The 23545-nt window shown below is 37.8% G+C and overlaps 1 protein-coding gene across 1 annotated transcript in view; it reads left to right on the top strand.

The window, feature by feature from the left end:
* The window catches only part of LOC123233492 (c-Maf inducing protein), a 268181-nt gene that overhangs the window by 126677 nt on the left and 117959 nt on the right, over positions 1 to 23545 (top strand). The window contains exon 2 of the mRNA XM_044659582.1: positions 20737 to 20862. Within this exon, the coding sequence (XP_044515517.1) occupies positions 20737 to 20862 (126 nt within the window). The remainder of the gene's footprint in view (positions 1 to 20736; positions 20863 to 23545) is intronic.

Below are 23545 nucleotides of genomic sequence, written 5' to 3'. Positions count from 1 at the left end.
TCCTTCCTTCCTTCCTTCCTTCCTTCCTTCCTTCCTTCCTTCCTTCCTTCCTTCCTTCCTTCCTTCCTTCCTTCCTTCCTTCCTGTACCTCATTAATTTCCAGTAATTTTCTATAATAAAGAATTGCTACAAATATATATCTGTATCTATAATATGGGTTCTTATTTTTAAATTTCTTTGGAGGTTAGGCTTAGTAGTGGTGGTTTTGATTGTGCATGGTTTAGTAACTCTTGGGGCAAATTGCTTTCTAGAATAGCTATACCAATATTCTGATCCATCAGTAGTGCATTAATGTGCTTGTTTTTCCAAAATCTGTCCAACATTTGTAATTTTTCTTTCTTGTTATCTTTGCCAATCTGATGAGTGTGAGATAGAAACCTCAGGGTTCGTGTCAATTTTCAATTCTCTATTTTTTTAAAATTGGAAATATTTTTTCATATAGCAGTTGATAGTTTGGGTTTCTTCCTTCCTTGAGAATTAACTGCTTGTTCATATACTCTGACCATTTATCAGTTGTGGAAATGACCCTTGTTCTTATGAATTTGAATCAGTTCCTTCTATATCTTGGATATAGGACTTTATCATAAAAATTTATTTTAAAGATTTTTCCCAGGTTGCCTTCTAGCTTTAGTTGTATTTGGTTTGTGCAAAATCTTTTAATTTTATGTAATCAAAACTCTCTTTTTTATCTTATATTGTCCTTGTTATCCCTTGTTTGATTATTAACCCGGCCCTTATCCATAGCTGTAAAAAGTTCATTTTCCCTTATTCCTTTGACATTTATGTTGTGTCCTTTTATCCATTGGGAGTCTATCTTGGTGTATATTGTTTGACGTTGATCTGTACCTAATTCCTTGCTTTCTAGTTTTCTGAGCATCTTTTGTTGAATATTGAGTCCTTACTCTATTATTGTCAGTAATTTAGGTCTTTCAGTTTATTAACAAAAATGCTACTAGGTTTGTTTGCTCTTATATTTTCTGTGCCTTATCCATTACTGATCAATTTCTGGTTTTTGTTTTTTAAACATATGCCAGAGAGTTTTGATAATTGCTACTTTGCAGTCTAGTTTGGGATTAGTACTACTAGGTTCCTTTGCTTCTCACTCCCCCCCACACTCCCATTACTTTCCTTGAGATTCTTGATCCTTTTGTTCCTCCACATGGATTTTATCATTGTTTTTTCCTAAGTGTAAAGTAATTCTTTGGTAGTTCATTTGGTATGGCATTGAATAAGTGACTCTAAAATTTAGGTAATATTGTTATTTTTATTCCATTAGAATAGCCTAACCTTAAGCACATAATCTTTCTCCAGACTTTTTAGACCTGTCTTTATTCTTGTAAAGACTGTTTTGTAGTTATATAGTCTCTCTGCATCTCTTGGTAGATAGACTCCTTCCTCCCCCTCAATATTCTGTCTCATCTTCTTGAGTTCAAATCAGGCTTCACCCTGGGCAAGTCACTTAACCATGCTTACCTTACTTCATCTATAAAATGAGCTAGAGAAGGAAATGGCAAACCACTCCAGTATCTTTGCCAAGAAAAACCACAAATGGGATCATGAAGACTTGGCCGAATGAACAGCAGCAGACCTTGGGCAAGTTGCCAAACCTTTTGTCTGCCTTAGTTTTCCCATTTGTAAAGTGGGAATAATAATAATAATAATAATAGTGTCTTCCTCTCAGCATTGTGAGAATAAAATGGAATAATTTTTATAAAGCATATTTTATAAAAAAATATAAATTTTTACATAGTAGTAGCACATAATAGATACTGTATAAATGTTAACTATGATAATGTTGGATACAGTGTTATCTGTACCATCTTTAAAATAGGGAATGCTTTTCCCCAAATTATAGACTAATTAGCTTCATGGACTTGTAGATAGAGCATTAAAGGTGGAGGTCAAAGCCCTGATTGCCACTTGTGACAAGGAGTAGTAATCATAGGATTTTTAACTGAGCCTTAAAGATCTTCCAGTCCAACCCCTTCAGACAGAGAGAAGGAAATGGAGAACCAGAAAAGGAAGTGATTTGTTGTCAGATAATACATGACAGAGGCAGTATTTGAATCCAGGTTTTCTAATTCCAAATCTAGAGCTTTTCCCACTAGACTGCCACATTGCCTTCCTTCTTCTTAGAAAATGGAAGTACTAATGCTTACATTACTTACTCTCCAGAGATGTGAGGAACAAACGAAATGGTGGATGTAAAGTTCTTTGCAGTCTTAAAAGCATTCTGTCAGCTAAATTCCATCATTATTGTTATTGCTATAGAAACAGCATCTATTATCCTTATTATTTGAGTGTCTCTACTAGCTTTTCCCTTAACAAACACTAAGATTGTGTGTAGCAAGATTCAGAAACTATTATACTACTTCTGATCACTAATGCACTGTTCTATCTAGCTCATGCAAAACCATTAAGAGCAGCAGAAAGCTATTAGCAGCTTTCATTGATTGATTACAAGCCTTTGATTCATTAGACAGGAGGTAAAGGAGCCTGCAGTGGGTCCCTATAAAGCCTCAGTATTGATTCCTGGTTGTTAATGCTGCTTTGGAGCCTGTATCAAAACATGACAACTTAAATCAGGTTCCTGACACAAACAATTCTAGTCCTAAATGGTACCAGATAAAGCTGCCTTCCAATCCCCCTTCTTTTTCATGTTTGTCCACATAATAAAGGAAAAATAGTAAGTGAATTGAAAAGAGGCAGAGAAAAGCAGCAGGGTTTAGAGAAAGGTGCACTGTTTTTAGAGTCAGAGACCAGCATTCAAGTCCCAGGTCTGACATTTATTAGTTATGGGACTATAAGACATGTAATTGCTTTTACCTTCATTTTCATCATCTGTAAATTGTGGGTAATAATACATTCTTCACCTACTTCCTAGATTTTTTAAAGAAGGAAAGCACTTTTTAAACCTTAAGCTATATGAATTTGTTTTTATTTTTATTTAACTCTTGCTATAACAAACTGGAAAACCACAGTGACTATAGTCTTAATCAACTAATTATTGCAGAAATAATAGGATCATGAATTTGGAACTAAAAGTAGCCTTGGGAGTCCATTTAGTCCAACTCCTTGATTTTAGACCACCAAATACAACCCTACTTTACACTGTACTCTATTGTTTAGCATTAATTATGCTGAATTCAACATCATCTTGTCATTCATTCACCAGCTTTTAAGTGGCTATCTTTATATATAATACAGTGTAGCTGGTCAGTTCAGTCAGCTATTTAGGGTACACCTTCCAGCTTATTGTTTTGGAACTGGGGGCAAGGGAATAAGAATGAAGATTTTCCAGTAAGACTTCTGAGGCTAGACTAAAGTTTGTATATCTGAGGGTTACCTGTTAACATTTTTATAACACATTTTTCAGGTCGAAGTTGGCTAACTGTTGTTATACTGCACAGAATTGGGGGGCTCTCAAATCCCTATGTCTCAAGATAGTTTTTCTAGTATCTTAATGCTGGTAGTACCTGTCTCTGTGTTTATGTTCAACTTATTTTGTTTATCTCTTCTTTATACACAGTTGTTTGCCTCTTTTCTCTCCCATCAGTCTATGAGCTTCTTGAATATAGGAACTATTTCTGCTTTGGAATCCTAAGTGCTTGACACAGTGACTGGCACCTAGCATGCACTTAAATGCTTGATGACTTATTTTGACAATTCTCTCATCTGGGAGATTATGTTTCTATATTTTTCTGACATATTGGACATGGGGATTCCTTTCATCTTAAGGGGTCTTTTTATAATCTGGTACTCTGTGAAAAATCACTTCATCTCTTTTGAAGCCTTGCTGTAACCATATAGTTATTGATTCATAGGATTTAGAGGTGGAAGAGAAATTAGAGTATTGGTTCTCACCATCTTAGATCATATCCACCACCACTTAGAAACACACATGAACATATGAGAGTTTCTCAGCTCTCACATGGTATACCAAACTTCTTCCTGTCAAAGAATAATACTGGGCCATAAGAAAAAAGTGGATTGAGAAAGGCTGCTGAGATAATGCATTCCAGCATCCTTCTTTGTCCGTTTTCTAGGTGAGAATACTGAATGTCAGAGAGAGTAAGAGACTTAACCAAATTTTCAGAGTTAGTTAGGAGCAGAGCCAAGATTTAAATTCAGGCCCTGAATTTCAAATGTAATGCTCTCTTTTCTCCTATACCATGCTGTCTGTGTTGTAGGGAGAACACTTCATAATGAGTTGTTCTTTGTAGTCATTAAGTGCTATGCAACACTGAGTGTTTGTGATCATTACTACCAGTCATTTAGTTAGCATTTATTTGGCTTCTTCTGTGTGCCCAGTACTGTGCTAAGCTCTTGAGATCAAAAGAAATACAAAGAAATAGTCCACACTCTCAAGGAACTCACAGTCTAATGGGTGAGACAACATGAAAATAACCACATATAAACAAGACATATATACAGAGTAAATAGGAGATAATCAAAAGAAGGAAGGCACTAGTATTAAGGGGTATCAGGAAAGGCTTCCTATAGAAGATGGAATTTTAGCTAAGATTTAAGGGAAACTAGAGAAGCCAGGAGACTGAGATAAGGAAGGAGAAAATTCTAGGGATAGGTGATAGCCAGTGAAAACCCTCGAGTCAGAGACAGAGTGGTTTGTGCAGAGAACAACAAGGATGCCAACATCATTGGATCAAGTTGAGTAAGATATAAGAAGACTAGAAAGAGTTTTAAAAGCCAAATAGCTAATTTAATATTGGCTCCTAGAGGCAATCAGGAACAACTAGAGCTTTTTAAAAATATGGCAATGATATTGTCAAGGCAACAGCCTGGAAGATGGACTAGAATGAGGAGGAAATAAACATTTATATAATGCCTACTGCATGACAGACACTACAATAAGGATTTAGAAAAAACAAATGTCCCATTTAATCTTGAGAGACAGGTGCAATTATATCTCCATTTTATTTTTGAGGAAACCGAGGCAAACAGGGGTTAAGTGATTTGCCCACAGTAACACAGGTCACACAGCTAGGAGATGTCTGAGTTCAGAACTGAATTTAAATATTCCCGATTCCAGGACCTTGCTTGTATTCCCTATGCTTCTTTGTGCTTCTTTGTGCAGAGTGAGCGGAGATTTGATGCAAAGAGACCAACCTTCATGCCATTGCAATGCTCTAGGCATGAGACGATGAGGGCCTGCACAAGGGTAATGGTGGTGTCAGAGAAGAGAAGGGGGCATATATGAGAGATGTTGTGAAGATACATAGGACAGGACTTAATAATCAATTGGACATGGGAAGTGAAAGTGAGGAGTTGAAGATGACACCTTATTTGTGAGCCTTGGAAACTTGAAGGATGTTGGTATCCTTAACATTAATAGGAAAGTTCAGGGAGGAAGGTTTTTTGGGGAAAAGATGAATTTAATTTTGGACATGTTGAGTTTAAGATGTCCTAAAGACATCTAGTTTGAGATGTCCAAAAGGGTAGTTGAAGATAAAGACTAGAGGTCAGGAGAGAAGTTAAGACTAGACAAGTAGATCTGCTAGTAATCTGCATAAAGATGATAATTTAAAATTGATTATTGAAACCAAGGGAGCTGGTCAGATCAAGTAAAATAGTATAGCAGCAAAAGAAGAGAAGTACCTGTACAAAGCCTTGGGAGACACTCATGGAGAGTAGGTATAACTAGGATGAAGATTCAGCAAAGGAGTTAGAGGAGGAAGGGTCAAACAGAGAACCAGGAGAGAGCAGTGCTATGAAAACCTAGAGAGAAGTAAGTAATCTGCAACATTAGAAGCTGCAGATACAATGAGAATTGAGAAAAGGCATGAGACCAAGTTTGAGTGAATGAGCCAGTCCAAAGAAAGAAGAATGATAGCGCAGATACCACTTGAATCTCATAGCTATGGGCTGCACTGCCTAGATGGGTGGATTCATGTGCTACAGTTATATATTGTGATCATCAATCCCTTCATTGTAATGATTGCCCACTTGAGAAGTTTTACAGTTTATCGTTCTTTTAAAATATGGTACCCAGGACCAAAAATAACATAACTGATGTAGATGTTGAGAATCCTAGATCCTAACCAGGACAGAGTACAATGGAACTATCATCTCCCTAGGTCTGGACACTTTGCTTTTAATAATGCCATCTAAGGTCACATTAATATTTTTGCTTTTATGTAACATTGTTTAATTGCTGTCTAACCTCCTCTTATCACCTACCCAGTTCTCTTCACATGAACTGATATCTAGCTACATCTTTCCCAACTTGTATTTATTCCTTTTTAATTTCAATTATGTCATCCAGTTTATTATCTATTCCTCTCAGCTTTGTTTCCTCTGCAAAATTGATAAGCATATCCATTATAATTTCATTTAAATCATTGATAAAAATATTAGCTTGAATAAGACCAAGAATAAAAACTCTGCAGCACTTTTCTAGAGACATTCAATGCTGTCACCATTCCATTAATGACTACTCTTTGGGTCTGTTCATTCTGTCAGTTCCCTATGGAGAAGAAAGTTTATTTTCCCTGTAAGTATTATTAGCCCATAATATAGATGATAAAACTGAAATAAAAAAACTGGAGATTAATTGTCTAAAGTTACTAGCTAGTCAGTGTTGGATTTAACATGCAACTCAGGACTCTTAACTCAGTTTTATGTTCTTTGTACCATGTTAGTCTGCTTTCCAAGTTATAATAAATACTAATAGTTATGCCTTGAGGATGTGGATTTTTTTTACATCTTTATATGCCCACCATGACCACAGTTGGAAGGACACAGTCTTGAAAATATCAACCTTATGCTCTGTTATAGTCACTTGACCATAAAAGGGGTGGGGCTGCCATGGCTGGGATAATGATTAATGATTCTAAGAAAATGGCTCACGAATCCTTTCTGTGGATCACAGCCAATGAATAAGTAGGATGGTAGATAGGATAAATCAATCCTGACAGTTCTGCCCACATCCTGAGAGAAATCTGGGTAGAGCCTAAAGAGAAGTTTGAGATCTTCTACCTAGAAATCCAGGATTATTTCCCTTTATAAAATGAGCCCTGAAGAGTTTGAGGTTAGATGAGAGGCAGAGATTTGTGATGCTTGGTCTAACTGCATTCCAGCTAAGCCTAAAAAAATTTTAAAATGGTCTTTTTGGTATTATTTTCTATCTTCCTTCAGAACTCCAGAAGATGGAGATGATTGAGGAGGGTCCTAGTGTACTTTGGACTCAGTACAAAACCAATCTTCAATACAGCAACCACATTAAGAAAGTTATGGTATTTAGAATAAGGAAGATGATAGTACTGATGTCTTTTGTCCTAATTATAATATATCTGTAGTGTTATATTCAATTCTTGATGCCATATTTTAGGTTGGAGATGAACAATTTCTATAGATATGGAAAGAATATCCATAGGGATTAGAAGAGTGTAGCATCAAGCCATAAAAGGATGAGTTAAGAGAATGAAGGATGCTTAGATTAAGAGAGGAGCAGAATAGTTAGGTATATGACAGTGATTTTTAAATAAAGGGATGCAATATGGAAGAGGGACAAGATGTAGACCCACAAGACAAAACTAGGAACATTGATTCCTAAACAGACTGGATTTCCAAATCTCATATAGTCATTTTATTTCAAATATCCTATGATTTCATCAGTTGTGGCCACTTTCTGTTGACGCAGATCCCAACCCTTCTACGTGGTTTCCTGAGTTGCTGTGGCCAAAGAATTTATCCTTTGGTGGCATATCTTTTGCTGAGGAGTCTCTTCCCTTTTAGCTAGGCTGAACCTCAAATGACAGGTCCATGGCTTTATAATACTCAACACTTTCCAGACTTGCAGACTTTTTAGAACTTGTACTCTTTTGGCATGGTCTTTGAGAACTTATGGTTCTCTAATGCATCAAATGAGGCACTGAAACAGGAATTTGTTCAACTAATTAAAAATATTTATCAACCACTTATTCTCTGCTAGTGATTTTTTTAGTGGAATTTTCCTAGAAATTTTGTTTGTGGGAGGACTTGGAAAGTATTTCTGACTGGTTGATCCTTCTGTTTCCTGAGGCTTTCCATGCCAAACAAGAGAGCAAAGGTGGGGCATACTAGGAGGAGAAGGAGTATGTGATATGGAATATTTTGCAGCCTAATGGTTATATATTGCACAAACTATTTTTAAAAATCCATAAAATATTTTATTCACATTCTCTTTGGTCACCACATCAAACCAAAGTTCAAACCTTGTGTTAAAATTCCTCTCTGTTTCTTATCTTTACAGCTTCATTGTACATGAAAAAAAATTTTTTTTCAAATAAAGATCTGGCTTTTCTTATTTCCACCTTTACCAGTGAGAAAGCATGCAAAACAAAATCCCTGGTTGCCAACATGTAATAGCCTCATTATTCATTATACCCCTTCCACACTCAGTAATCCAGCTAAATTATTCTCTCTGTTCTTCAGACATAGCACATCATTTCCCATCATTTCCTTCTCTGTGGCTTTGTGCTGGTCATCCTCCCATTCCTGGAATGTACTCCTTCCTCATGTTTGCCTCATAGAATTCTTCTTTTCCTTAAAGACACAAATGCCAACTTTTATAAGAATCTTTACTTGATAACTACTGTGTGTGTTCACTCTCACAACCTAATAAGTTGTGTGACCCTGCTCAAGTCATTTAACTGCTACCTGCTTCAGTATCCCCAACTGTAAAATGGGATAATAATAGGGCCTACCTTCCAAAGTTGTTGTGATGATCAAACTAGATAATATTTTTAAAACACTTAAAACAGTGCCTGACAGTTAACAAATGCTTGTTCCTTTTCAATTAATCAATGCTTGTTCCTTCTTGCCTTTCCTTTAAAAGGCCTTTGAGGCACTCCTCATGCTGCATGTATACCTCTCTTAGGGTAGAGGCAGGGATGGGGCAGTATCATCTTGAGAGAAATAGCCTTTGGATTCTCATTTGAGGGGGAAGATGGCTCCTCATTGCTTACATATAGGGTCCCACAAGAAGGAAAGTGTGTGCTAGGTATGCTTTCTGCAATCCTTGTCCAAGAATATATTGTGATACCATACAGATATGCATAAGCAAGAACTGAGCAGTCTCTGTTATGAATTTTCTAAGTGACCACATGAGGTTTAGGGAGATTAGTGACCTTCTGGACTTTATACAGTCATGAACAATTGATTCTTGCCCCTCCTAAGGATAGAAAAATTAGTACTTTGGGTTATACATTATGACATCTCCATCTCACATAGATGTGAAAGGCTGCAAGTTTAGCCCAACTCAAGAACAAGTAGACCAGATTCTGCTTTCCAAGAACAGAAGTTTTTGTTTTAGGCAGAACAGGAGCAAGATATTCCTGCCCCTGTGGCATGTTTCTAAAACAAAATCCCAAAATCATAACTGAAAGGAAACTCATAGACTGTCTCTACCTGAGAAGGATCTCTATAACATCCTCAACATCACTTCACTCTTTGGACATTTGTAATATTAGGAGGTTTTTCTTCCTATGGAGCCAGCATCAGTCTCTATGTCATCTCCCATTACTCCTAGTTCTTGCTTCTGGGACCATGCAGAGATTTAATCCCTTGTCCACATGATAGTCCTTCAAGTACTTGAAAACAGCTATTATATCTTCCCTTCTCCAAATTAAGCACTCTCAATTCCTCCAATTGATTCTTATACACCCTGGTTTCTAGGCCCTTCACTTGTTCTAGTTGTCTTCTTTTTCACATGTGCCAGTTTTTTTTTTTATGATCTTCCAAAGATTTGGTGTGTAGAACTGGACATGATACACAGTAGTCCTTTCTGGGTTACATGTAACTTTTCACAAATAAATGATGAAACCTGGATTTTGTTATTTAAAAGGTTGACATTTATAAAAAATTATTAAAAATGATCTCTCCTTGTGTGTCTCCTCTTTTCTTCTCCATCTCCTTTTATTCCCCCCATGTTGTGACCTAGGCTAACACTTAGTCTTAGAGCTCTAGTTCTCAAAGAGTTATTCCCTTTTGCTGATTATCCAGCCAGATTGAGGCTCTTGTAGAAAGAAGAAGGAACAAAGGGAAGATGGTTGGAATGTATGTGGGAATGGGCAGGTGCAAGGGTGGGGAAATGAATAGATTAGTCAATAGAGGAAGCATGGAGTCACTCCTGCCTATAGTTTCATACCTATCATGGTGTGCACAGAGTTGGGAAGCCCTGAACCTGCTCTTCCAGCAATCTCCAAAGTACATTAGTAATGAATCCAATATTGGATAGGGCCATTAGTGAGCAGGGATTTTGGCAGAGACCAATAGAGGGAGCTGTGCCTCTTTTTCCAAAATGCCCAGACTGTGAAATGGGGTGGCCCCAAGTTTCCTTTCCTGGATTTTCTGGAAGAAGAGAGCTGTCTTTGTGTTCCAGAGATGCCCAGTGACTAAATGTCAAATGAGTAGGAAAGTGAAGTAGTATTTCCAGTAATCTTAGAGGTTGTCTTAGTTCCTGGTACCTGTATGACACACTAGCTGGTGCTTTATGCTCCAAATGATATAACCTGGAGAAAATGCCTCTGAACACATCCCTATGGGATTGGGGAGCATGTGGTTATCAAGCTGTGGCCCAGGGCATGTGTAGCCCACTAGGCATTCCCCAAGGGGCCTTAGTGTATGCTGCATGAGCCACAGGAAAACTTTCAAGATAAACAGGACGTAAAATGATCCTGAGACAGTCAATTAATGAAGTCAGTCAACAAACATTGAGACAACAGGGAAAGGTTAGGTGTTTTTCACTATCCTCCCTGTGCAAAGTGTTTTTTATCATGCTTTATTCTGGGGCTTAGATCAAGCTGTCTATCTATCTAGCAGAGAATCTGTCCAACATTAGTTGATAGTCTGCTGGTTCTATTCCATTTTCCTTTGGGGGATGCACAGAGAGCATTGACATTCTGACAGGGCTAGCTGTGTGACCTTGGGAAAGTCATTTAACCTCTATCTAAGTTCCCTCATCTGTAAAATGGGGATAACAACAACATCTACCTGCAAAGGTTGTTGTGAGGACCAAATGCGATCATGTTTGTAAAGCATTTAGCAGAATACCTGGCACATATGAGGCACTTAATAAATGCCTATTCCCTTCCTCTTCCCCAGCCTCTTTTCTCTGCTAAAGAGACTAGACAATTCTTTTTGCTAACTTGAGTTGTCTGAGAAGATCTTTATACAGTCTTTTAGTCTTCCCTTACCAGCTACCTCTTAGTCAGGCAGAGGTTGTACCAGGCAGAGCCAATATCCCTTCCTGGAGACTATTTCTTCTTAGTTAACTTCCTTGAATAGAAAAGAGATTAAATCCAGGCCTATTACAGTTAACAGGCTGACAATAACAGCAGACTCTGTAATGCCTATGATTTCCTCCTGAGGACTTGGCTGGGGAAAATGAGTGTATGGCACAAAATATATATGTATTTCGCCTCCTTTCATAAGTCATATACTCAGACCTTCAGAGTGAGTGCGGATCTTGGTTGTTTTTGTTCTGGGAAAATCTTCCTCCAGTTTGTAGTGTTTAATATCTGTCTCTTTAACCCCTTTCCTTCCTATCTCTTTTGGAAACGAGGCTGAGTTCATGATGATTTGAGTAAGAAGACTCAACCCCTCCTATGAGCTGCTGACGTCATGATTCATGATTCTCTTTTAGGAAGTTCCCCATGGAAACAAGTGGGCAGAGTTTGGCTTGATGGAGCCTGCTTACCAGAAAGGCAGGAGAGAGAAGATGAGTGTCTCAAAACTTGGTCTTTGTGCTCTGGGAATTCATTGATTATTTTTGTGAAAGGTGCTTTCATTGGGGGGATGGCATGAATCTCCACAGTTCTCCAATTTACCCTAAGAACTCTCTATCCTCCCCCAACTTGCCACACTTTGTAGATATTGAAAAGAAAGTGTGGTGGAAGGAACTCAGTTAGGAAGTGTCTGTCCTAATTGTGTCTGCCACCAACTCACCTTGCACAAGACTCTTCCTCTTTTTGGCTTTAGTTTTCTCATCTGTAATGGGAATGAACTAGATGATTTTTGCTGACCCTTCTCAATCCTGTGACTTTTAAAAAATTTTAATTAAACTCTTGCCTTCTGTCTTGGAATCGATACTAAGTATTGGTTCCAAGGCAGAAGAGGGGTAAGGTCTAAGCAGTTGGGGTTAAGTGATTTGCCTGGGGTCATACAGGTATGAAGTGTGTGAAGTTGTATTTGAACCCCGGATCTCCCATCTCTAGGCCTGACTCTCAGTCTACTGAGCTACCCAGCTGCCCCACCCTATGACTTTTAAAGGATACCATACTGCACACTGCTTGGTTCTGTGAGGAAGAAGAGCTCAGTTTTTTGAGAATATGTAAATAATGGTGAATAGTTGTTAGAGGAGTAGGGATCCTTCATCCTTGGAACTCAGCACAGCTTAAACTATTGTCCAAGATATCAAAGACTTTAAAGTATAGTAGGAGGATTCTATTAGCAGAGGATATTGCACAAATAGAACAGTTATAGGGTAGGTATGATGAAAGCATATCGGGTCATTTGACAAGCATTTATTAGGTGCCTACTATGTTCTAAGCATCATGCTAGGCATTGATAATATGAATGCAAAAAACCCCAACATTCTTTACTCTTAAGGAGTACTTCATAAAAAGGAGGAAGTTAAATGTTTTCAGCTGTGATAACAATCACTCTCTGAAGATGAATGAATATCTTTTTTTTTTTTTTTAACTGGGCCTTTAGGACACCCAGGTGGCCAAAGAGGAGGAACTTTAGGATTTGATCCTGTTGGTTTTTCCCATTATGGTGACCTTGTATCTTAGCCTCCTTGTAGCTTCATAAACTTTCTAATCTTTCTGTTCATACTTGGCTGTAATGGTGTTCAGTAAAGGCACTGGGGCATCCTTGCTTGTGATAAGCCCTAGTCAGCAGGAAAGCATGACTATGACCATTAAGATCATACACATAGATTTGTTGGTTAAAAGTGGGGTTAAGAATGTGAACTAAGGGCAAGATAGGAAATGGCCACAATTGTCAGGTTCTCTGTTCATCTGAACTCCTTCTCAGAAAGTGGAGCTCAACCAAAAGAAGTATCTCCCTGATGATCACTGGCCCAATGGATAGCATAGTAGGAAGAGCTTTTGTATTCACATCCTGGGTGGTCATTTACTACCTTTAACAGTGTAGAAACCTTTATTAAGTGTCTACTGTGTGCACATAGCATCATGCTAAGAACCAGAAAGAATGAATGGCTAATTAATTAATCTGTAGCCCCCACCTTCAAGAGCTTACCGTCTAGTAGAAAAATGATAGAAGCACTTATAGTTTTAATATCTAATATTACAAGATAAGTGTATTAGAGAGGTACAAAATACCATATTATGTTTCAAAAGCAAGATTGTTGCCAACAAGGGGAGTCAGAGCTAGCTTTCTGGAGGAACTGATATTTGAATTGAACTTTATAGGACTGTTAGAAATGATTATGGGGAAAACGGGGAGAGGACATTTCCCATAGGGAACAGTATGAGCACAAACATAGAAGTAGATATGTGCAGATCAAATTATTTAAATTTAACTGGAGCAGAATCCCTAGATGGGTGCAGGGGAGAGGGGGTGTGAAATAAGACTAGAAATGGAGGTAAGTGAGCTAAATGAGCTCTAAGGTCACTTACCTCTTGAAAGCCATTGATTCTGTGATCATCTGGGAGCACATCTCTGGTGCAGGATCCAAGCTGAGGTTTATCTTCTGAGGTCCCTGGTCCTCATATCAACACTTCCCCAGAAGGGGAAAGAAATGGGACTATTTTTTACACTTTATCTCAGGAAGTCATATGCTTCCTGTAATTGGTCTGTCTGTCTTCTGAAGGAGAAGAGAAAAAGAAATAGAGACTTCATGACAGTAGAGAAGGACATACTATTGAATAAGTACAGGCAGAGGTAGGCGGTTGAGAGGTAAAGAGGTAGGTCACATTTGTGGCCTGGGTAGGGCAAGTAAGAGGCTGAAAGAGTACAGTATTGAGTGATTGATAGTGGGTTAGGTCAGATGAGGAATGCCCCCCATTTTCCTCCCTTGGGACTGAATTTTAGTCCTGAATGTTTTATAAAATGTAATTTGTTAATCTTGCAAACCATTGACACAATTGACTCAACAACTATGAACTGAAGGTGGCATTTAGGGGGTCACAAGCCTTTTTTCTTTAATTTTATTTTTATTTTCATACAAAACACTTCCATATTGATCATTGCTGTAAGAGCACACTCATACATAACCAAAACTCCAAAATAAAACTATAAATACACAGATGTGAAAGATGACTCCAACAGTTCTTTCCCTGGAGGTGGATAGCATTCCCCTTCATGTGTTTCAGGATTGTCCCAGATTGTTGCATTGCTGAGAATAGTCAGGTTTTCACAGATAATCATCATACAATATTGCTGTTATTGTGTACAGTGTTCTCCCAGTTCTGCTTATTTTGCTCTGCATCAATTCCTGCAGATCTTTCCAGCTTTTCCTGAAATCATCTTGCTTATCATTTCTTATAACATGATAGTATTCCATCACCAACATGTACCACAATTTGTTCATCCATTCCCCAGCTGATGAACATCCCCTCAATTTCCAATTCTAAGCCTTTTTTCTTCCTTTTGTCCAGAACAGAGAACAGTGTTAGTATTGCTTTCAGGAATCCCAAAACTTCCATTACTTTTAACTTGGGGAGTTGCCTCTTTTTCTCTTTCCCTTTGGCCCTTTCTAGCCAAATTCTTCTTCAGATATTTTAAAAAAACCTCTATTTTCAATCTTTCTTTCCCTCTATTCCCCTATCAGGAGGGAGTTAGTGAATATTTATTAAATTGATTACAAGTTATTCACTGAAATTTAATTAAATACAACTTTATTAAAAGTTGAAATCTCTGTTCTATGTCTTATCTTCAAGATACCCAGGCTTAGTTTTACTGACTGTCACTGACCTTGCTCTGCTCCACTGCAACCAAAAATGTACTCAACTTTTCCTGGCCCTGTTAATCACTTTACAAGCACCAAACTTTTATACTTTATAAGGAGCTGATAGGACCATTGAGTCTCCCTTCTCCTAAAATACACATATATACAAATGTCCTACCACATCCTGCGGTAGGGTCATAAAACCACTTTTTGCTGAGAATCAAAATAGGGAATGAGACACAACCCTTAAAGTATCACTCAAGGGACCCCAAGTCTCAGCTCTTTCCTTTTGCTTACTATCTGATTCTCTTTCAACTTTGTTACACTATGCATTGTTTTCTGTACCAAAGAGAGTGCTCTCCTGGCTGAGAAAGACTGGACAAAAATGGTTAGAAGGGAATCAAAACCCAAGATTAGTAAAGGGAAGGTAATAGAATATTTATTGAATTGAAATTGAATTCAAATGAAATTGAATTCAAAATAACAAAATGAAAAGTCAGTCAATCAGCAAGCATTTATCAAAGGGCTTATCATGTATTTGGCACTAAGGATACAAATACAAAGAATAAGACAATACCTACTAAGGAGTTTACATTCTATTGGAGGATACAATAAACATACATAAAAATTATAGAATAAATACAAGGTAGTTAAGAAAGTTTTTAGGAAAAAGATAAGTTAGTTAAAAAAAGATAAGTTAGAAAGTTTTAGGAAAGACTTCATGTAGAAGATTAAGTTTAAGTTGCATCTGCAATTTTGAGGTTTGGTAGTGTATTCCAGGCAAGGAGGATAACCAGAGGAAAGGCTTGGAGATGGGAAAGTGAATGCTGTGTGTGAGGAACAAAGAAAAGGCCATTTTGACTGGACTATAAAGTTCAGGAAGAAGAGTAACATGTCAGAAGGTAAAAAAAAAAAAAGAAGTCAGATTATGAAGAGTTTTAAATGCTGAACAGGGGATTTTATATTTTATCTTAGAAGTAATAAGGAGCCACTGGAATTTATTGAATTGAGGAGTGACATAGATGAGTACTTAAAGGAAATCACTTTGTCAGCTGTGTTCAAGGTAAATTGGAGTCTGGAGAAATTTGGGGCAGAAAGACCATTTAAGAGGCCATTGTAATAGATGAGGTGAAAATTGATGAGGGTCTACTAAAGCAAGATGTTAGCTGTCACATTGGAAAAAAGTAGTATAGTTAGATTTGAGAGACCATGCCAGTATAGAAATGGCAAGATTGAGCAACTATTTGGATTCATGGGATGAAGGAGAGTGAAGCATTGAAGAAAATACTGATATTTCAAACTTGAAAGACAGAAAAATGGTAATATTTTTGACAAAAATAGGGAAATTTAAAAGATGGATAGATTTTTGGGGAAAAGTAATGAGACCTGTTTTGGACATGCTAAGTTTGAGATATTTCCAATTGGATATTCAGTTTGACATGAAATTGGCAAAGTAGGACTGAGTCCTGGAGCATAATAGGGTTGAATATGTAAATCTATGAGCCATCTGTATAGAGAAGATAATTAAATCAATACAAGCTAAAGAAATCATCAAGAGAAAAAATATAGAAAAATAAGAGGTCAAGACCCTAGACAGATCCTTAGAGACCACCCAGACTTGGGAATTTGTTACTAAAGTTAACCAGCAAAGGAGATTGAAAGACCAGGTAGGTAGGAGAGAATAGTACAAATGAAAACTAAGGGAGGGAGGAAGGAAGCAAGCAAGGAAGAATTTATTAAATGCTAGACTGTTGGCATTTTGCTAAGCACTTTACAAATATTATCTTATTTGATCCTCAACAAGGACCTTGGGAGATTTATTATTGTTGTTGTTGTTGTTATTATTATTATTATTATTATTAGTAGTAGTAGTAGTAGTAGTAGTAGTAGTAGTAGTAATAGTAATAGTAGTATTTATACTTTACAGTTGAGAAAACTGAGGCAAATAGGAGTTAAGTGACTTGCCTAGGGTCACACAGCCATTAAGTGTCTATAGTCAAATTTGAACTCAGGTCTTTCGGACTCCAGACTTAATGCTTTATCCACTATATTACCTCATTATAAGGAACAGAGAGTTTCCATGAAGAGAAGGTGGTAGTCAACTGTGTCAAATGATTCAGAGAAGTCAAGAAAAATGAAGCCTGAGAAAAGGCCAGCATTTTTGGTAACTAAGAAATCACTGCAAACTTTATTTTGTTTTTAAATTTTAGTTTTTAATTAATGAAAATATCTTTTCTCTCTTTCCTACTCATTCCCTTTGGAAAAAATAAAAATAAACCCTTGCAACAAAAGTATGCATATGCAAGGAAAACAAATTCCCTCATTGCTTATGTCCAAAAATATGTTTATATGTTTCATTATGCATTCTGAGTTTATCACCTCTCTTTCAGGAGGTGAAGAGCCTGCTTTATTATTGATCTTCTGGAATTGCAGTTAGTCTTTGAATTGATCAGAGTTCTCAAGTCTTTTAAAATTGTCTTTACAGTGTTACTATGTAGACTGTTCTCCTGATTCTGCTCACTCTACACCTTAGCAGTTCAGAGACATCTCATGTTTCTCTAAAACTACTCCTTTCATCATTTCTTATAGTATAGAATTATTCCATTGCGTTCATATACCATAATTTGTTCATCTATTACCCAATTAATGAATACCCTTAGTTTCCAGTTCTTTCTTACAATAAAAATACCTACTATGAATATTTTTGTATTGTGGATTCTTTTGTTTATGTGATCTCTTTGTGGTATTGATCTAGAAGGAGCATTTCTGGATCAAAGGGTATTATTCACAGTTTAGTAACTTTTTGGACAGAATTCTAAATTGCTTTTCAGAATGTCTGGACTAATTCATAGCTCCATCAGGAGTATATGTGTGTGCCTGTTTTCTTGCAGATTCTCTAGAATTTGTCATTTTTCTTTTTGGCAACTTTTCCAATATAATGTATGGGAAGTATAGTTTGCATTTCTCTAATTAATAACATTTAGAAGCTTTTTTTCATATGACTGTAGATTTGCTGTTAACTTTGAGCAGTTTTTGTTATGTCTTGTGTTTGGAAGCCATATTGCAAAGAGTTGAGATGTAAAAGGAGAGGAAATGGAGACAAAGAATATAGATAATTTTTTTTCTTGGATTTTGAAAAAGGGAGGAGAGATATAGGACAATAGCTTGAGGAACTGGTATGGCCTAATGAAGACTGTTTTTGTTGTTGTTTTTAAAAGGCAGAGGAGATTGGAATATATTTAAAGGGAGTAGGAAAGAGACCAGTAGGTAATGAAAGATTGAAGATTGGAGAAGGGGGAAGATTGAACTTTGAGTCTGGTGAAGAAGATGGAAAGGTATTAGCTTAAGGGTGCACGAAAAGAGTTTAGAATTTTGGAGGACAAGGATCACCTCTTCAAACAGAGACTGGAGTATTGAAGGGAAGAATGGTATGTCTGAACTCAAAAAGTTTTGAGGTGTAAATAAGGCTAAGAGAGGGAACTCATGACTGATTGCCCCTGTTCTTTCAAGTAAACCATAAGTTTACATAAGGTGAATTCCTTAGCCAAGAAAGAGGAGGGTGGTGGTGAAGAAAGTTTGAGGAGAGAAAAGAAAGTTGGAAATAGGGAATCAATTATGGAAGAATAAAACTATTATCTTGCTGCAGTGAGAACCTAGTTGAGATTAGATAACATAAATGTGTAATGAACCCAGTCAATAGGGTTGTATGCTGTCCTCTTGTTCAGTTTAACAGCACTTGAGTAGGAGTGAAGAGGGCAGTTGATGGAAGTAACCTGGGTCTGTGATTTGCCAAGGAATGTATAGCAGGAGGTCAAGGGAGTAAGAATTCAAGGAAAGAGGACTGTGTGGAGTTGAATTGTTTTATCCTTGGGTAGAGCTTGGGAAGGAAAGATGAACTACATCAGAGGGCACTAAACAAACTTGTGACTGATTTTCAAAGAGGAAGAAAGTGAATATTTCAAACTATAGAGTAGATATCAAATCTTGATAAAATTCTAGAACATATTATTAAAGGATATATGAATATTTAAAAGAGAAGAAATGATCATTAATAGACAACATGAATTTATTAAAAACAAATCCTGCTAGATTAACTTCATTTCCCTAAAAAAAAGGGGAAGGGGAACCAGACTAGATAATTACCAGTTGATCTTTTGTTTTCACTGATTTTTAGTATTTCAAAAGATGATTGGTGGTGAGAGTATTCTAGTTAACTATACATTTATTTATTTATTTAAATAAAAAAAACTTATTTATTTTAAAGTATTTTTCCAATGTTACATGATTCATGTTCTCTCCCTCCCCTCTACCCTTCCCCCTCCCAGAGCTGACAAGCAATTCTACAAGGTAATAATGTATTATCACTCACTACCTATTTCCATATTATTCATTTTTGTAATAGAACATTAATGGCAGCTGTATTAAGATAATAGTATATTGAGTAAGGGAAATAATAATCTCAATGTTGTCTTCCCTGATTAGATCACATCTGTAGTACTTTGTTCTGTTCTGGGTACCTTATTTTCAGACAAACATTAATGAGTGACCTGGAACACGTCCAGAGAAATGGGATCAGGACAAGGAGGAAACTTGAAGGCTATTCCATAGGATCATGGATTAAAAGAATTGGGGTCACTTAGCTTAGATGGCAGTTATATATGACAAATGAGGGCAATGCTGTAGTCACACCATACTTGGTTTTTTAGAATGGCAACTGACAAAATCTTTCACTATATTTTGGGAGATTCAAGAATAAAACATAATGAAGAGTTGATCTCTTCACCAAGTTGATTGAGACTGGGAAATATTGAGAGTGTACCTAGAGAGAAGATGATGGCCTAGTAAGATACTAAAGGATGAAGGAACTGAAAATCATGGTGAGGATGAAGAATAAGTTTAAAAGTAGTAAGACATAGGGAGAGAAGGATTACCACCCTTGTTTGTAGCTGAGGTTGGAATAGGGGATTAGGCCATGAGAATTGATTAGGTTGAGGAAGAACTTTATCTTAGAGGTATTTGAAAAAACATATATATATATATATTGAAGTCCTCTAAGAAGAGGATAGGACTCTTGAGCCAGAAACTGAACTCATTGAGAAGGCAGGATGGGTGAGAGTGAGAGAAAATAAACCCATAGATCAAGGTATGAGTAAGCTTATGCCATAGATATTAGAAAGTCCCTAATAAATGGCTCCTTATAAAGTCTTTACATATTACAAAGTTTAGGAACTCTGGATTGCTCTGCTAGAATTCTGAAGCTACCCACACAGTGATGGAGGAACAAGAACAGCTTCCCAGATCTGATATATGCCATAATTGGCTGATTGAAACCTATTTGGGATAGTAACATGCAAAATGACAAAACCAACTCTTGGGGGACCCTTTGCTGTATTCTTTCTTTCTGACCCTGACCCTGATTTTGTCCTAAGGCTCCTCTCTTTCTCAGGTACATTAATTTGTATTCAGTTTGTAGTTTACCTACTTGCTCTTGGTAGCCAGCGTGCCTAGTATTGTGTTCATTACATAGTTGGAGTACTCACTAGAGGCTTCTCTCTGTGATAAGGGAACAAAAGCCTCTGTTTGAAGAGTGGCCTTGATTTGTCATCCTCTCTTCTCCTCATAGGACTTAGTTTCTTGCTCTCAAAGGCAGGCATTGCCAACAGACAGATTAGAGCTGTGATTTCTGGGATTTGAATTTTGCTCATTAGAGCTACTTAACTGACTTATCACAGGGGTGGATATTGCTAGTGGACCCTCAGGGTTGAGATCCAGTGTTGTGCCCTTTCTTGAAACTAATATATGTGTTTTCTTTTTCTTTGCAGCCTACTGGGTACATGGAAAACTCTGTTTCCTACAGTGCTATTGAAGATGTTCAGTTGTTGTCCTGGGAGAATGCCCCTAAGTACTGTTTACAGCTCACAATTCCTGGGGGCACAGTCTTACTGCAGGTACGTACAGTAAACAAACATGAACCAGCGTTTTTTCCCTCTCCCTTACTTTCCTTTGGATGAGGGAGGGTGGCTTGGGTCAAGATCAAGTAACTGGAGATTCGTATTTTCTGCTTGCCTGTTCTTTGTCCCCAGAGTGAGAGGAGAGGTGTTAGATGGTTCTAGACTCAGGCATAACAAGAGCACACACACTAAAATTCTGTTGTAATTGGTATAGTAGGTAACCATATCTGGGTAAGGGAGGGTGGTGGTGGTGGTGGTGGGGATTGGAATTTTCTTTAAGTAGGAGGAAGAATGCCTTCAATTTTTCTTCAAGAAAATAGGGGGTCATGTTTCCTCGAAAGTGCTGGACTTGCTGTGAAAACTTCCTGAATTGGTCCTGTGCTTTTAAGTCCCTATTCAAAGGCAACAAGACCTAGATTGTTACTCTAGGAACTAGTCAGGAGCAGAGCCCCATGCTGGAGTTAGGATGTTGTTGGTTTTACTACTAACTTAATTATGCAGTTGTCCATGAGCTAGTAAGACCCTCCCTTGAATGAACTTCAGATTCCATCTCCATAAATGAGGGAATCCAAGGGGCATTATAGCATGGTAGAATGAAACCTAGATTTAGAGTCAGAGAATCTGGGTTTAAATCTTGGTCCTGTCTTTTACTTCTTATATGATCTTGGGCTGGGATTTGAATTATGTAGCCTCCAGAGTTCCTTCCCTGTCTCACTCTAGATCTGTAATCTGTAGTTGTCAACTGTGTTTAGATTCTTAGGACAGAGGGAGGCTGAGGCCGTTTCTAACTTAATTATGGATATCCAGAACAATTAGTGAATTAGAACTATAAATAGCTTTCACAGGGTATGTGTAGAGTGGAGGAATGGGGATGGGGCTGCTGGAGGGGCCCCACTTCTTCAGGAGGACAAGAAAGGGTTCTCTAAGGCATTTACCACATCTCAGAACTTAAAGAAATTTTTATTCTGTATTCATGTCTCTAGGAAATGGCTTTCTTAGCCCCAAACACTAGTGGCACAAGAATGCTGAGGGGCAATGTCTAGAATCTTTCTTCTGACCTAGCATTTTGTAAATTCAACAGTAATATGTACATGTGAACTAGTAGATCAGTTTTCTTCATTAATTAAAAAGATCTGTTATTTCTTTAGTATCACAGACCTTCCTGCCCTCACACAGATAGCAGCTGCTCTACCTCTTAGGAGCTAATTTTCATGAATTTTTGCCCTCTCCCAAAAAGTGTCCCCCTTTGGTGAACTTTCTGGTAATAGCCCCTCCATGCTTAGCTGGGCTGGTCTTCAGATGACTGGCAAACAGCTTGTCCCCAAATCTGTACTGGAATCCTTTCCAGGTTGGTAGGATCTTCCAGAATTTGTGTATTGCTGGCATAGATTACAAGAATTTGGAGTCTTTTCTGGTGCTACAGAACATTAGAGGGGGAGGATCTTTATGCAGTATTATTTTTATCATTATTTCATAACTTAAAAATATAAAATATTTTATTTTATTATTATTGCTCTTATCATCATCATCATCATTAATAACAGTAACTATATTGCCCATTTTTCTTCCACTCCCAGTCCTCACCTTTTAGAAAACTAGATTAATTTGTGGGGGAAGGAAGGTCTGGGTGCTTTTATCCTAGAACCCTAGGCCTCCTGACAGGTTTGTATGGGACCACATACTGTATTCTGATGAGTGAAACTTGGCTTTCTGGCAAGGCTTCAATTCTGCAGCCTCCTTTCATGACCAGTTCCACGTCAAGCTCCCCCTGCTGAGCTGACGAACCAGCAGTGAGTAGGAAGCAAAACAGCTCTCAGAGCTCTAGGGAACGGAGAGCTGCCCAGCAGCACTTAGATCGAGAAGGGACCCTAACTCCCACCCCCCACCCCTAGTCATCTCCATGGAGATAAGCAGCTGTATATTTTGAGAAAATCCTATCCTTGGTGAGTGGCACTGAGCTCTGTAGGGTGGGGAGTCGAGAGAGAGCTTTTCCCTCACAGAATACCTGGGCTCAGCATCCCTAGGGAGGAGAGACATTTTTCTCCCAGCTCTGCAATCCAGGTGGGTGCTGTTTTCCCTTCCCATTCTTTCTACCCCTGTCTTTTTCTCCCCAGCCTCTCAGCTTTGCTCCTTACAGCCGTTTGCCTTGCTCTATAGTTAACCAATCTTATTCCCTTCTCCCCACACCCTCCTTCTCTTCCTTCTGCTCCTGAGGCTGCCTCCTTATCCATCCTGGAATCAAGAATTGCTCTCTCTCTCTCTCTCTCTCTCTCTCTCTCTCTCTCTCTCTCTCAGTCCATTAGAACCAGACTCCTGTTGGGAAAGGGTTTCCAGTCAAGTTATAAAGGCACAACTGAAGGCCAAGGATAGGAGAGGTCTGAGTGCTAGAATTCTCCATGGTTGAGGAGAGTATTCACTGGGGAGACTTGGGGGGAAAAAGAGGAGGAGTGCTTTCTCAGTATTTTTGTCTCATCGTTTTAAACTGGCTATAGTTTGTCATATAACAGTGTGTCAGAAATTATAATAGAACATGGTAATTCCGTAGTATAATCTTGTATCATTTGTTGAATGAATTATAATGCATTGCCACATTAGGGATATTTGGGGGGGGGAGAGGAGAGAGAGAGAGAGAGAGAGAGAGAGAGAGAGAGAGAGAGAGAGAGAGAGAGAGAGAGAGAGA

Source organism: Gracilinanus agilis, chromosome 2, assembly GCF_016433145.1.
Source record: "Gracilinanus agilis isolate LMUSP501 chromosome 2, AgileGrace, whole genome shotgun sequence".
NCBI lineage: Eukaryota > Metazoa > Chordata > Mammalia > Didelphimorphia > Didelphidae > Gracilinanus > Gracilinanus agilis.
The sequence above is the reverse complement of the archived record's forward strand: the minus strand, read 5'-3'. Positions and strand labels throughout refer to the sequence as shown.